Source organism: Aulonocara sp. 'chitande type north' Nkhata Bay, unplaced genomic scaffold, assembly GCF_057382095.1.
Source record: "Aulonocara sp. 'chitande type north' Nkhata Bay isolate Kocher_YH1m ecotype deep benthic unplaced genomic scaffold, A_spYH_male_GT1.1 unmapped_scaffold_20, whole genome shotgun sequence".
Taxonomy (NCBI): domain Eukaryota; kingdom Metazoa; phylum Chordata; class Actinopteri; order Cichliformes; family Cichlidae; genus Aulonocara; species Aulonocara sp. 'chitande type north' Nkhata Bay.
Genome location: NW_028234352.1, coordinates 644,712 through 659,639, shown reverse-complemented (window position 1 = coordinate 659,639; position 14,928 = coordinate 644,712). Strand labels below are relative to the sequence as shown.

The window sequence follows — 14,928 nt, the reverse complement described above, 5'->3', positions numbered from 1 at the left end:
CAGTATTTAAGGTTTGACTCTCATCATCCACTGGGGCACAAACTGGGCGTCATCAGGACACTACAACACAGAACAAACACCATCCCCACAGACACAGCAGCCAGGGAAGCAGAAGAACTTCACATCAAGAAGGTCCTGAGTAAATGTGAACGCTGGTTTGAGGGCGGAGTCAAGGAGGCCATTTATGTGAAAAGGAAAGACCATCTCTGAATGGAGGAGGGGCCTAAGGGTACAACTGTCACCATCTTACATGCTGTGATTGCAGCCATTCCCCAGCTCTCTGTGAACTGGACTCATGAACATTGATCAACAACCATTGATCAATGGTCCTGACAATATGCGTACCAATGATCAATGAACTGACCTCCCAGCCCATTGTTCCTTCAGTGGGCTGGTTTCAGTCATACAAATGTCATGTTTATGAGATTGAAACCTGCAGCCAGCTGAGACTGAAGAAGTCACCTGATGATGATGAAACGTTTCTCCCACTGAAAACATCCAGATGAACAGAATCAAGCTTTTTGGGATTTACGTACCTGGATGATTGAGCATCAAGACACAACTCTGTGACTTTTCTCAGATGAATAAATCCTCTCCTCCAGCTTTGTTTACATCTACCAGCCCTGTGGCGCTGCCCAGGGAAATAATCTATGTGAGAGGTGGAAAGTCATACAGGTGTCTGCTCCTGCCTTCAGTTATTTTATCTACTGTGTGTCAACTGGCTGAACCTACTGCAACTGTCTACTGTCTCCCTAAACTCAACAATGACTTCGTGATCTATCCATTCTCTGACCAAAGACATCCTGCTGCAGGAGGTTAACATAGCAGCCAATGATGATCCCACTCACTGTGAACAACACATTTGGACCTGATTTGCTGCTCTGGTTTACACGTGAACTTCCACTGCTGCTGTCACCAACTTGAGAGGCTCTACAGAAAAACTGGACTTGTCCATAAAAATCATAAACAACATTACAAGGACAGCATTGCTCAATCAACTCTAATTACTATGACCATGTTATCTCTTCTAACTAAGGTACAGACACTCAAACTTGCTGCTTTCAGTGAGAAGTCAAATGTCTGAATATGAGCTGGAAGCCGCTGAGAGTCCTCCTCCTTCCCGTGGGGTTTACTTCCTCTACTACTTTCACTATAAACACGCCCCTTTCATGCACCTGCAGAGGGCCACCAGCAGATGGAGCTGTCTTAAACAAATCCACTTGGATAGTTAGCTGTAGATGACTTTATCAGTATGATTGTAGGACTTTGAGTTATTCTTCAGATTTATTTAAACTCTTATATTGTGCACAAGTGTTGAGCGACCCATAATTTCTCTGTACTTTTCATAAGAGCAGCCAGACTTTCAGCTAGTTTTTCTTTTTTAAGAGCTCAAAGTTATTGAAGAAACAGTTATTCAGCTTCATTCCCACTGATCTCGACTACAAACTGTTTCACTTTGGTTTCTGTTTAAAGCCTCGATGTTTAAAACGTTTCCCTGTGATCACATTTGCACCGTCTGATTTCAAAGTTTGTTTTCTTTTGGTCATTTAGTCCACAGAGTCCTTGGTGTTCTGAAAGGGACCTATAAATAAATGCATTATTATTAATAATAAAGTAGTTGTTGTACATGTACAGACCATAAATATGGAGTCCAGCTGTGTTTGATGCTGCTGGGCAGACTGACCACTGGGAACCTCTGAGCTCTGCTGCTCCACTCTGTGGAGGAACCATGAAGGATTAGATCAACACAGGATAAAGATCCAGGAGTTTCTGCTCAAATAACTTCATCTGAATCAAGTCTGTCAAGTTTTAGACTCTCAGATTCTGAAGATATATTTTCTGTTTTCTATGAACTTTCTTTCATCAGTGATGGAAGTGATGATGCTGCAGAAGCTCAGAGGAAACTTTGAGAAAACTGTGATGAACCATCAACTAATGCTCTCAGGAGGCCAAAGGTCCCTGAATGTAACTGTGCAGTAGATTCAACGAGTGTTTGAAACCTGACCACTTCCACATGTTTTCATTCTAACACAAGAAGTCCTTTTCTCATTGCTTTGATTTGAGTTTTCATTTGAGTTTTCTGAGTCTCGTATTTGGAGTAGAGTCTAATCAATGATCTGACAGAAGAACATTAAAAAGGATTTACCAGTGCTGTCAACATTAACATGTAGGGTTAGGGGTTCATCTGTTATCATGATTAACATGATAAAAACCTTTAACACGACACATCTGGAGAGCAGAACGACTCAAAATCCCTGAAATGTTTCTATCAACGCACTTCGGGCAGTTTGTCCGAGTAGAGTTACCTTTGCACACGTGCAGATGTGCAGCACATCTGTTAGTGACGGCAGCTGAACCAATCAGCTCAATATGGAAGATGACAAACACACACTGACCTCTCGATGGAAAGTTTGAGTATTAAAAAAATAACAAGACGGACCAGCCGACCAACATGAAGGACTCTGCACATCGTGACAGAAGGAATTTTCTTTTCACCGAAGCACTTCCAGCTTAAAATATCACAACAATGCAAAGCACTGATGACACAACTGCCAAGTGGACAAACTGCAGACCTGTTAGTGTTGTTAATAACATAGTTTTGGTTCCTCGTGTCAAAGACTTGAAGAAGAGTGACAGAGAGTGTTAGACTGCTGCAGGATCAGTGCCACCTCCACAGACCTGTGAAGAAAATGATTGTTTGACAGATGGGCTCAGATTCAGGATCAGCTGAGGAGTTTGTGGCTGACAGAATCCTGCAGGTACAGAGCAGAGCCCATCATTAGCATGCAGGACTGTCCCTGGGGGGGTCGGCTCATTCAGGAGCTTAATCAATGTTTACATGTTCAATAAACATGTTAAGTGTGTAAATTTGCCCTTTTCTCTCGAGTCTGTTTGCTCATGAAATGAACTTTGATTCGTTTACATTAAAAATGATGTTTAATGGTGATTAATCCAAATGAATCCACAGTAACCCTGTGATGAGTCTGATTAAACATTTTCATTAACAGCAGTAATATAGATTATATATTATTATATATTAGTGCACACTTAGCTTTTAGTATATATGTTTGTTACAAAGTTGTATTTACAGCAGAGAAGCTGAGTTAAAGACTGAAAACTATTCAAAGTCTCTTTGAATTGAAGCGTTTAACATTCTTTGTGTTTATTCTGCATTGACTTCATTATATGGTGTAAACGTCTGTTACAGGCTTAAATATAAAGTTGGAAAATGTAACTGCAGCTATTGATCAAGTAATTGTGATTAATCAGGATTAATGACAGAAGATTGTGTCATTAATTAGTCATGTTTTAATCTACTGACAGCACTAGTGTTCACTCTGGTGCCTCCAACTGTTTTACGCCCTTTCAACACCTTCGTGGTCAAAAGTGTACACGCACAAAATCTACAATAAAACCCTCACGCAGCAATAGGACAGACACACAATCCATTTATCTCTGTGTCTCAAACACACACACGTGTATTCAAAGCCTCGATTTGTTCATATTTCATCTGTTGTGTTTTTATCTTCAGCGTTTTCAGTGTTGCTGCATTTACACCAAAAATGTTTCCATTGATGAATCAGATTGATCTGAATGTGTTTCATCCATACAAATCCCTCCCTGGTGGTCACATGACTCTATAACATAACAGGAGTCATGTGACAAGAGTTTCATGCTGTAAAATGTCAAAATGGTTGAATGTGGTGGAGTAAAAATGTGAGATGTCAGCTACTTTTCTTCAATATGAAATGTTTGCAGGGCCTGACAGGAAGTGGACGGACGCTCTGATCACTTCCTGTTTGCTGAAGTGGGTTTTCAGTTGTTTAGAAACCAAAGGCTTGTTTTAAAAGACAGTTTAAATGGGACTGAGGGAACGACGTGTTTGTAGTTTATATCCAACAACATCAAGCAGTTTAATCAAAGAGTTCATGTTGCTAACAGCTCACCTCTCTGCAGCAGACACAGGCTGGACTTTAAAATCAATGAAGCGACCAGCAGACGCATCACTCTGTAAGGACACAGAGCTGGGTGGTTTCTGATTGACGCTAAAAGTAAGTGAACATGAAACATGTGTCACATCCAATGTGTCCAATACATTACATAAAAAGTATAAATAAAGTATAAATTGTTAAATAGTAAAAGCTGATTAAAATTTCAAACATTTTAATACTGACATGAACTTACTTTTCGTCAGATGACTTTTTTTGCCCTAAATTACGAAAGAAATGCTTCACCCGTTTGCTCTTAGAGGACACAGAGCTGGGTGGAGGTCCAGGCGGGTTCCTGTGAATAATGATGGAGCAGTGATGTGAGTGCTGAGCTGTGACATGGAGAAGAGTCATGGACAGTTAGAGATGGTCATCTCACCTCTGAGCTTTGGTCTGACTCTCATGTTCCCCACACAGAGTGCTTTTAGAGGGAGGGACTCCCTCCTCTCTGTCCTCACACTGATCCATGCTGCTCAATTCAGCTCACACACACTTTCTACCTGCAGAGGAAACACAAATCATTCATGTGCACATCAGCTGAAATCCTCCTTTCATCATGTGTGCTGTCCAAATATCAGCTGCTTCTTTCCTGCTTCATCTCAGTGTCAGCTGGATGCAGTCAGACAGCAGTGTGAGGCAGAGGAAGCTGCCATCAGCTGCTCTGCTATCAGTCCACTAGATGGAGCCTGAAGCACACACGATGCATTCACTGACACACACTGATTCACTGTGACTGGAAGCTTCAGTCAGTCCAACACGTGTGAACAACAGTTTAAACATTTCAGCTGATCCAGGATTCAAAGAGGATCAGCAGAGTTAAAGCTTCACACTAATTCTTGCTGCTGAGTTTGCAGAGAACTGCACACACACTGATTCACTGCTAATGAGAAGCTTCTTCCATCCAGTAATTCATCATCCATCAGCTCTGCTGCTGCTCTCAGTCCTGGACTCTGATCACAAACTAAAAGCAGCTTTTTAACTCGTGTCTGTAAGAACTCTTAGTGTTAGCTTAGCTTTAGCTTAGTGTTAGCTTAGCGTTAGCTTAGTGTTAGCATGCTGTGTGCTAGCTTAGCGTCAGAGCTCTGCAGGTGTCTCGTGTGTAAATATTAATCACAGTGACAGTAAAGGAGGTAAAGGGCTGTGACGTCATCACGTACGCTGCGTCCTCTGTGGGCTCTGACTGAACTCAAAGTACAAACTACAAGTACACAAACACGAACGTAGCTCAGAGTGGCGGACACACTCGGCCTCGTTGGTCCAGCTGTGAGTCCGTTACCGTGAACTATGGAGCGGCAGATTTGTGCTGAACTAAGCTGCACACAGCTGATGTTAGCCAGGAAACATTACACACTGACTTTAATGGAGAGACCGGAAATACAAACACACACAGTTTGTTGTGTGAAGAAATCAAACACGAGCTGAACAAACAGTAAAGTTCCTAAAGACAAACTGTTAAAGGAGGAAACAAAGCAAACTTACAGTTTCTTCACACCAACAACAAGCTCCACTCCACACCTGGACACTAAACACGGACACACAGGTGAGCTGCTTCCTGGAAGGAGGCGGGGCTCCACCTGAAACTCAGCACAGGTGGGAGGGGCTCAGCTCTGTGTGTGCTGATGTGTTAACTTTAAAAATATGCCGTCTGACTGCTCAGACTGAGTCAGAGTAAAGTTCACATGCTGACGTGTGGAGACATGAAACCTTGTTGTAGCTGCAGGTGTGAACACACTGATCCCAGATCAGCTCTGCTGTATTTGTAACATGAACATTTCTGCTGCAAAGCTTCAAATGTTCAGCATGTTTCTCTGTTTCCAGTCTATAGATCCAGTCACACTTTCTACCTTCACATGTGCAGTAAAGACTGAGAGCAGAGCTGAAAGCAAGCGTCCAATCAGTGAGCAGCATCAACACCTGAGCTTCATTCAGACTCTGTTATTGAAGATGTTGTTGGTACAAAGTTCATCTGCTGCTCACATGAATCCATGAAAGATTTATTTCACTGAATGTTTCTTCAAAGCTCATTTCAACCTGTTGAAGTCATGAATGAAAGTGCAGACTGAGAGTGGATCACATGATGTTTGAGGTGTGTCATGTGACATGTTCAGTATTGTCACACATGTCTAGATTGTCCCTGATATCATAACTGCTCAAACACTGATGATTATATTTGAAGAATTATTCCTGATGGCAGCAAAGTTTGAATGGAGCTCTCTGTCTGTGCTGATTTGTCGCCCTCTGGAGGTCAAAGCACAAACTGCATGATGTCACTGTAACCACCACAGAGACAGGAAGTGTTTTTATGACTGAAACACTGAAATGATGCTAACGGCTGTCGTTAGGCTCACTGACAGCAGTGCTGATGTGTTCATGTCAAACACTGGCTCAGGTCAGACTCCTTCATCCTTCTCCAGCGTGAGGCCGCCCTCAGACCCACAGGAGCTCTGACCTTTGACCTCCTGACCCTAACCATTTTAGTCTTGTTGCATCTGCAAATCCATCCAAACTGTAGCCGAGCAAAAGAAGCTGGAAGCTGTTCTATGAATGATGTTGTCGAAGGAGCTTGGAAAGAAAAGCGTCTGGACTTCTTTAAGTTGCTTGATGAGGGACATGGACGTCTTAACGCCCACTCACATCCTGGGACATTTGATCACAGGAAATCACATGATGGGGTGGGGCTAGATCTCACAATGGGTTCACCCAAAACCTTGGCTGATTGTGACCCACACCCGTTCTCACACCGTGGCTCGTGTGATTAGGTAGAGGATCAACAGGGGCTCCGTGTCCCTGAATTTAAACTGAATCTAAACACACCGTGCACAATGCCAAGTTAGATAAGGGTTAAAAGAACAAGATAAGAATAAATAAAAAGATAAAATAAGGATAAGAAATAACTTAAAAAAATAAAATAAAAAGATAAATAACTGCAAATAAGTACAAATAAGTAACTGAAGACACGTGTGGTCTGCAGATGTCGATGTACATGGATGTACATGGAGTTTAATGTGCAAAATGAACTTAGTGTGCAAAGTGACCTGATGTGCAAACTGCAGTTTGAGGTCGGTCAGCTGTTCAGGAGTCTGATAGCAGTGGGGAAGATGGAGTTGTTGAGTCTGGATGTTCTACATTTCACACTTCTGAACCTTCGTCTCGAGGGCAGAGGTGTGTCTCTCCTCTGGACTCTGTGATGGTAGCTGCTCTGCAGAGAGGGCAGCGGGGTCCTGATGATCTTCTCCACAGTTGTTATCACTCTCTGCAGGCGTTTGCGGTTTGCAGTAGTGCTGCCGTACCATGCAGTGATGCAGCTGTCAGGCTGCTCTCCACAGTGCAGCTGTAGAACCTGCTGAGGATCTTGGCCAACATACCAAATTTCCTCAGCCTCCTCAGGAAATACAGCAGCTGCTGAGCCTTCTTGACCAGCTGTGTGAGTTTGAGTCCCTCACTGACTCAAACTCCTTCAGTGACACTTGCAGCCTTGCAGATTAGTTTGCTGATCCTGATGCATCTCTGGAGCTGATGCTGTCCCCCAGCAGACAACAACAACATAGATGCTCTCACTAGTCCACTTTACCCTCTAATCACATCTCTGACATCTGCAGGTTGCTCCATAGAGACTCTTGTGCAATGCCAGGTGTTTGTGTTTGTCTGTAGGTACACATTAGATATGACCATAGACGCACACACACACTGATCTTGATGCATCTCTGGAGCATTAACAGGGAGAGGGGGGCATACTTTTCTTTCTTGTTCTCATTTAAAATGTCTCACTTTTAATAAATAATTATCTGAATCTTACAACAAACGTTTCCATCTGATGTAAAATGTATAGAAATCCATTATTGTACATAGTCATTTTTTAGGGTCCCATCATAATTTCTTCAGAAGTAAGTACTGCATATGATGCCAGTGTTTCCCACATTTTCTAGATTCTGCACCAGTACTGTGTGTAAAATGCATCAAAAAGTCCGTTTGATTCTTTCTCACCTGTCTTTCTGTCTCCTTTCACTTTTTAAAGGTTGCCATGTTAGAAAACATATTTTGCCCTGCCGTGCTGTTTATTGATGTGGCAAATGAAAGGTTTATGAAAACATATCTAAATCTGTCATCAGTAATCAGCAATGATCATGTCTCACCTCTACTCTCTGTCTTAATGTCAGGTTTCCACCGTGTGTTGTAGATGTTCAGGAGGTTAACTCGACCAACAGTCTACTTCCTGTTTAGAATACCAGGACAGGGAGGATGGTGCAGGTTTAAGTTTATTAGACTGATGCATGTATACCAACAAGACAGCGTCCATCACTGTGACAACAGCGTTTGTTTTCATTCAAAGGCTTTATGGTTTTTCCTTTAATACCTGGGGGGCCGGTCTCCAGTCAAAATGCCCGGGACCATTTTTTGTCCCAGTCCAGCCCTGGTGTCAGATCTGCATGCAGTGTCAATGAGACGATCAACAACAGATCAGACAAAACACTCAGGCGGACACTCCTCTGTAGAAGGAAACATGGAAAGTGTGAGGTAATCAGTGCACAACATCACTTTGTATTTCAGGCTGTTTTTATATAGAACTTCAGCACCAATGTAAAAGTTCTGGTTTGAGGAAGATGAAGAACATTTTCAGGAAGGATGCCGTCTGCAAGCAGAGCTGCTTGAACCTCAGCGCTGAGGTCCAGACTACTTCCTGTGAAGCCACGTGATGTAAATCTGCTGCTGTAACTTCACAGTTTACTGAAGCTAAATGCAACGTTACCATATAATCTGTTTTCAACAAAGGTTTCACTCCGTCCGGTGTTGATGGAATGATTCAGGCCGTACTCGTCAGGCTTCCCATCGACCACACGCATTTCAGTCACAAACCCCGTGACTGACAACAAGGGAAACAGCAGAAGAAAAGATGTGAAAAATACTGGATGATGATGATGATGGAGGATTAACCGCGGTGGCTAAACTGTTTCCTGTCTTTGTGGGCGTACTCACAGGGAAGTTTCCAGGCACGTCAGTCTTGGTGGCTAAAGTCTCCATTTTCCAACATGTATCGCTACAGGTGCAAAGACACAACATTAATCATCAGTGTAAATATTTTAATGCTGTCCAAACGGTGTTTGCTTTGTCTGTCCTCTCGCACTCACAGAGGAAACGAGGACGCCACCTTCAACCCATCTTCAGTTGGCTCAACCATGGCCGGACTTCCTGTTGGCTTTGTGACAGCAAACCACTTGAAATGAGAGCAAACTGCAGTCAAGCACCACTTACAGCAACCTGTGGACACGCAAATGGAAAGCACTGAGAATCATACAGAAGCATAAGAGCTGTTTATTGTAACACGTGTGTGTGTGTGTGTGTGTGTGTGTGCACATTAATAACACACTGATGTATGTTAGTTTGATTTATGCTATATCTGAGAAAACAACTGCAGAATTTTACATCAAAGTTTCCAAAGCTGATGTTTTGTTGTTCACTCTGTTTTATATTCATATAGTTTGTTGTTTTTAAATCAGTGGACAAAATAAATATTATCACACAAAATCCAGGGTGAAACATAACCAAATAACCTAAATGGTGAAGTCATTATAGAAGTACATGTTGCAAAGGTCAGCCTCCTGTATAGACTGCTAAACTGTCTGGGGGGGCCCTGCCTGTCCTCGTTGGATAAGCTCCACCCTTTTCCATAAGACGGAGACATTTGTATGAAAATAGATGGGCAGTAAAATAAAAAATAAAAAATATTATGGATGACTCTGTAAATCAAAGTCCGCCTGAGGCAGAAGCAGAAACCATGAGGAGCACAGCACCACTCCCAGAAGGGCACGAAGTGAAGCCATAGCTGCTGAAGAGTGAAGACGTGATGATGGAGGAGATCACAGATGAAGATCTGCTGCCTGCTGACTCTTTATATAGAAGAGTGAGACTATCTCCCCACCAGCAGCTGCACTTATACAAACCCCAGGTGCTGGGATGGCTTTGAACATGTGACATTTTCTGCAAACACACGGACAGTTTCATAACCACAAAGATTATTCCTGCAGCGGCAGAATCGTATCCACTGTGTGAGAGGTGAACGTCAGACAGTTCTTAGAAAATGTAGTTTCTCTTTAAGCTTTTAACGTCTCTTTTACCCCCATTTGTCTAAAACTACTTGACAGCCCTTCATGTCAGAGGTTTATTACCTGTGCAGGATGGAGCACATGGTCTCAGTCAGGCTGGACACGATCACTCCTACAGGAAGTAAATGTGATTTTATTTCACCTGTGAAATGATGAAAAACAGCAGAATAGCTCACGCTAACAAACGGGTGTTGAAATGTTTCATTTTCTGCTGTTTCACAGGTCAAAAAGGGCGTCGAAGCAAACTGAAGCTGAGCTGCTGCTGCTGTTGTAGTGCAGCATCTGCTGTGTGCTTCATCAGAGAACCTTCTGTACACAGCAGACAGAGGCTGCTGCCACTGAAGTCCATCTGCTAGAGAGCTTTAAACACTGGTTATTGAAGTGGCTTTGATGATACTGATACACAGTCTTTGCTGCTGTCACAGGACAGGGATCCACCAGGGAGTAGTTGTCAGGATAAAGAGCCTTCGCTTCTCTAAATATAAACTGGATACTTGTAGGAAACTTTGGGAAGCAGCATTTTTCCTCATATCGTCTAAACTGAAGTTAGCTCAGGTGCTTCTTCCATACTTGCTCTGCAGAAAGCCAAAGAGTTTGGAGCTCTGCAAACATTTGCAGCACAGCTGGATGTTTGTAACTTTGGTCACCTCTGTATCATCCCTCAGATTCTTTCTGCACAGCTTTGAAACCATGACAGCACGAGTGATGCTGAGGAGACGTCCAGTTTAAACAGACCTTTATTCCTGGAACACAAACACATGAAGTGATGCTGCTAAAGAAGAACATTTAATCGCACTAATGAATCAAGCATCTGTTTGTCTGTCAGTCTGTCAACAGTTACTCTGATCGACTTCAGACTTGGTGGGTATTTTGTTTTTGCAGCGGTCAAAGTCGATCAGCGTGTTGCTTTGTCTGCTGTAAATCTGCCTGTACAAAGGGAAACATGCATGTTTTACATGCAAACTCACAACATGGCTGCATTTTTGTGATTATGTGTATTTTATATTGATTTATTCTATTATGTTTTGTATATGAATCTTTACAAGTGTGTCGATACAAAGGCTTGATTAAAACAAAGGTCTCAGCTGTGCTGTTAGGGATGCTCTCATATTTGTTTCAAATGTAATAAATCAAAGGATTTCAGGCTTTTCATCCTTTTTATTTGTTTGGTTCTAACAGCAGCTGGATAAAAACATGCAGGTGATGAATATAATTGTGTGATATTATGAGCATTGTGAATAAAGAAAGAGCAGAGATAGTAAAAAGGAAACAGGTGATGGACGTGAGATTTTCAGAACAAAAGCTCCTCAGTGAGACGATCACCTGGACACAAGGTCAGGCAGCTGGGACTCATCTAGAGAGCAAAATGGAAAAGTGATCTGTGCAGAACATCACTGTTGATTGCAGTTATTTACATCAGACTTCTTCTCTGAGATAAGAGCACCATTTGTGGGAAAGATGACAGTATTTCCAGGCTGGATGCTGTTTGCAGGGAGAACTGAATGAAAGTCTCCTGCACCTCAGCGCTGAGGTCCACACCTGTGAACACAGATGAGGTCAATCTGCTGCAGCACGTAGAGCTTTACTGATCAGCAGGTTCAAAGGATTCAGCAGAGCGTAGAGTCAGAGCTAAATGCCACATCACCATAGAGTTTGTTAACAACAGCTTTCTTTGCCCTTTGTCTCGATGGACTGAATCAGGGATACTCGTCATACTTCACCTCAACCACGTCACTGAGAGACCCCAGCCTGACACAGCAGCAGAGATGATGAAAGCAGAAACAGCAAACAGATGCTTCAGTTGTGTTTCTCTCTGTGTGTGCACTCACGCCCACTTGTGTGTGTGAACTTTCCACGTACCTCAGCTTGTTTCTCCAACATGAGCCATCAGGGCTGAAAAACATCACTAACACATGAATTCTTTCTCTTTTTGTTATCACCTGTGATCATGTGTCTCATGTTTCTGTCATTCACCAGTTCTTGTAGAGTTACGTGTAACTAGACTTCTGTGGGACGTAAATGATTGTTTTGTATGCAGATCTGTACAAAGGATGGAAACACTTGATTACAAAGGAGATCTCAGCTGTGTTGTTGTGGATGGACTTCAACGTATTTGTTAAAAAAGAGAATAAAGCAAAGTGTTTTAGCTGTTTGGGAGTTTTTGTTTGATTCGATTCAGTTTTATTTCTATGGAGTCAAATAATAAGAAAGGCTCTAGAACAGCCCTGAGTTTGTCCAGGTGACACTCCTCTGAAGAACAAAGACAAAGAGGAAGAAGGGGACTCGTTTTCAAGTCTTGTTTCTTTCAAAATAAAAGCTGAAATGTTTTGGAAGCATGATAATATTTCAGCCAGGATGCCGTCTCCAAGGAGACCTGCACCTCAGCGCTGAGCTCCACATCACGCCCTGTGAAAGCACATATATAAATCTGCTGCAGTGAGAAGAACTTTACCCAACACAAGTGTAGAAGTAGACATTTGACTTTACCTACAACCTGTTAACAACAAAGCTTTCATTGCCTCTGCTGTTGATGTCATGTAGGACTAATCATACTTCACATCAGCCATGCACACGTCAGAGGATCTCCAGGCTTTCAGTAATAAAGCCAAGCAGATGATGTGAACATAGCAATAGTAAAACATGCATCATAATCAGCTGTACAGTGGGGCAAAAAAGTATTTAGTCAGCCACCGATTGTGCAAGTTCCCCCACTTAAAATGATGACAGAGGTCAGTAATTTGCACCAGAGGTACACTTCAACTGTGAGAGACAGAATGTGAAAAAAAAATCCATGAATCCACATGGTACGATTTGTAAAGAATTTATTCGTAAATCAGGGTGGAAAATAAGTATTTAAGTTTATTACTCTGTATCACACATGAGTGCCCGAGGGAGGCGGGGCTGACTGGGGAGACACAGGAAACAGAGAGACAGGGCTGACTCGACATGAAACGATGAAACGTGGGACACGGGAACAGAAACTAAACACAGGCTGAAATGAACACTGAGGGAGGGAGAACTAAGATTACTGAGAGCCTGATAAATAAGAAGAACAAAAACCAAGAAAAACAAGAGTCAAAGAAAACCAAAAACACAAAGCATTGGGCCAGGACCCACTGCTGTGACATTTATATGTGATAAAAACATTAAAAACTGCTCAGATGTTGAAATCTTTCTACGTATACTTTAGGTTCAGCTCTCCAGCCTGGCATTTGGTTAAGCATGATTCAAACATTTGATTTTGTTTAACTGGTTTTAATTATAGTTACTTTTTGTGAACATTTGTTGCAGCATTTAAAAATACATCATTTATTTTCAAACTTTTATTTGATTTAGAGCATCATATTTGACCAACGTAAATGTTTTAATTTCATATAAAATAACTGAAACAGTGAACTAAATATCTGAAATCTTTCCTTCCTTAAAAGTTATAATCCTACTTAAGTTATAGTGCAAACGCTTAAGCAACAAATATACTTGATGCTAATTAATTAATATTTCCCTTTGATGTTGCAACTATGCGGTCACTTCTGTCTTTAAACAAAATAATATTTTCCAGTTACAGAAATCATAAAGTCCAAACTAAAGTGCTACTGTTGCTATATGCATTTTATATAAATCATGGATGATGGTCCTGACATGAAGGAAGAGAAAGTTACAGGTTGCATCCTTTGACTTTGTCTCTGTGCCTTTGGGCGATTTTCAGAAGGACAGATGTTTCTGTTCAATTCTTAAATCAATTTTTTCAAACACAAACACTATTTTAAAGCTTCTAGAGAGTAAAATATTAATGATAATTATAATAACAATAATAAAAACAAAAGCTCTCAGATCCATCAAACCAAGCAGCAGAAAGAACAATAACTGAAGAGAAAACTTTAACCTTGTAGACTTCATTATGTTCCAGCTGCTCTACAGACGCTGTGACCTCGAACTTAAGCAGGTCATAAAGTATGTGCAGCTCAATAACTTCATAATCAGACCCTGTGGTATTTAGGCAGCAGAACAACTAAGAATAACAACTACAAAGAATGTTTTTAGGTTTCTGTTGTACTGCAAGGTTCTGTACAGGAGAACCAAACCAAGAGCAAATATTACGTCTCATTTACACCTGAGCACGAAGAGCCATCAACATTTAGCAAATTGAATCATCTTTGTTTAGATGCAAGAAGAATCATATAGAAATGAAAAAGTAGAAATAGAAATCCAGAGCAAAGATATCCTCTAATTCAGCGTAGCACATGTGCAGCTGCTGCGATTCACGTAAGCATTCGGCTCGTCGCTGTTGCAGATTTTTCTCTCGCTGTTCTGGCTCACAGCGCTGCAAACACAAAAATAAATATCCCCAAAGGTGTGAAAGGGAGCTAATTAGTAAGAGTATTGTTACTCTCCGCAGGAGTAGTCCAGCAGTACAAATCAGTCCAATAACAAGGTGTGTAACATCTAGCAGGGTGACAGAAAAACCCAGGGTAACTTCTAAGGACCTCAACGTCTCTCTCACATTGTGTTTTTTAAACATGCTTCCATTCGTCACTTCAGTCTTTACTCTGAAATACAGGAAGAGAAATCATGGCTGAAACAATTTCTCATGAAACCAGGGGTGTGGTCCAACAGTCAGTTTGGTGAGGAAGGTTCCTAACTGAGAGAAGTGACCCAGAAGTATCTGTGTAGCAGCCACAATGAATCCAGATCATGAGCTTTATTAACTGATCAAAGTCTCTTCTTTCATCTTCTGTATCATTCAGTTTGCATTGGTAATGCCCATTATTGTAATGCTTTTTTAAGACCAGCAAAACTTTATTTCACTTTGGGTTAGCTGGGATAAGTGATGGATGGAG

The 14,928-nt window shown here is 41.7% G+C and overlaps 1 protein-coding gene across 1 annotated transcript; it reads right to left on the bottom strand.

Annotated features, from left to right (window-relative positions):
- Positions 1 to 1,272: 1,272 nt before the first annotated feature.
- On the bottom strand, positions 1,273 to 5,557 carry LOC147300650 (uncharacterized). Its single transcript, XM_086285018.1, has 5 exons — positions 5,469 to 5,557; positions 4,369 to 4,489; positions 4,186 to 4,284; positions 3,948 to 4,046; positions 1,273 to 1,716 (listed from the first exon to the last, which is right to left on the bottom strand). The coding sequence occupies exons 2-5, from the start codon at positions 4,455 to 4,457 to the stop codon at positions 1,548 to 1,550; spliced, it is 456 nt and encodes a 151-aa protein (XP_086141144.1). The 5' UTR covers positions 4,458 to 4,489; positions 5,469 to 5,557; the 3' UTR covers positions 1,273 to 1,547.
- Between the last annotated feature and the right edge of the window lie 9,371 nt (positions 5,558 to 14,928).

What these genes read in the sequence shown, in the direction of transcription:
- LOC147300650 (XM_086285018.1), bottom strand. Translation starts at nt 4,457, where the DNA reads ATGGATCAGTGTGAGGACAGAGAGGAGGGAGTCCCTCCCTCTAAAAGC. An exon ending in AGTCAGACCAAAGCTCAGAG is followed by an intron (nt 4,285 to 4,368) that starts GTGAGATGACCA and finishes CATTATTCACAG; the next exon opens with GAACCCGCCTGGACCTCCAC. An exon ending in CCTGTGTCTGCTGCAGAGAG is followed by an intron (nt 1,717 to 3,947) that starts GTGAGCTGTTAG and finishes GTTCCTCCACAG; the next exon opens with AGTGGAGCAGCAGAGCTCAG.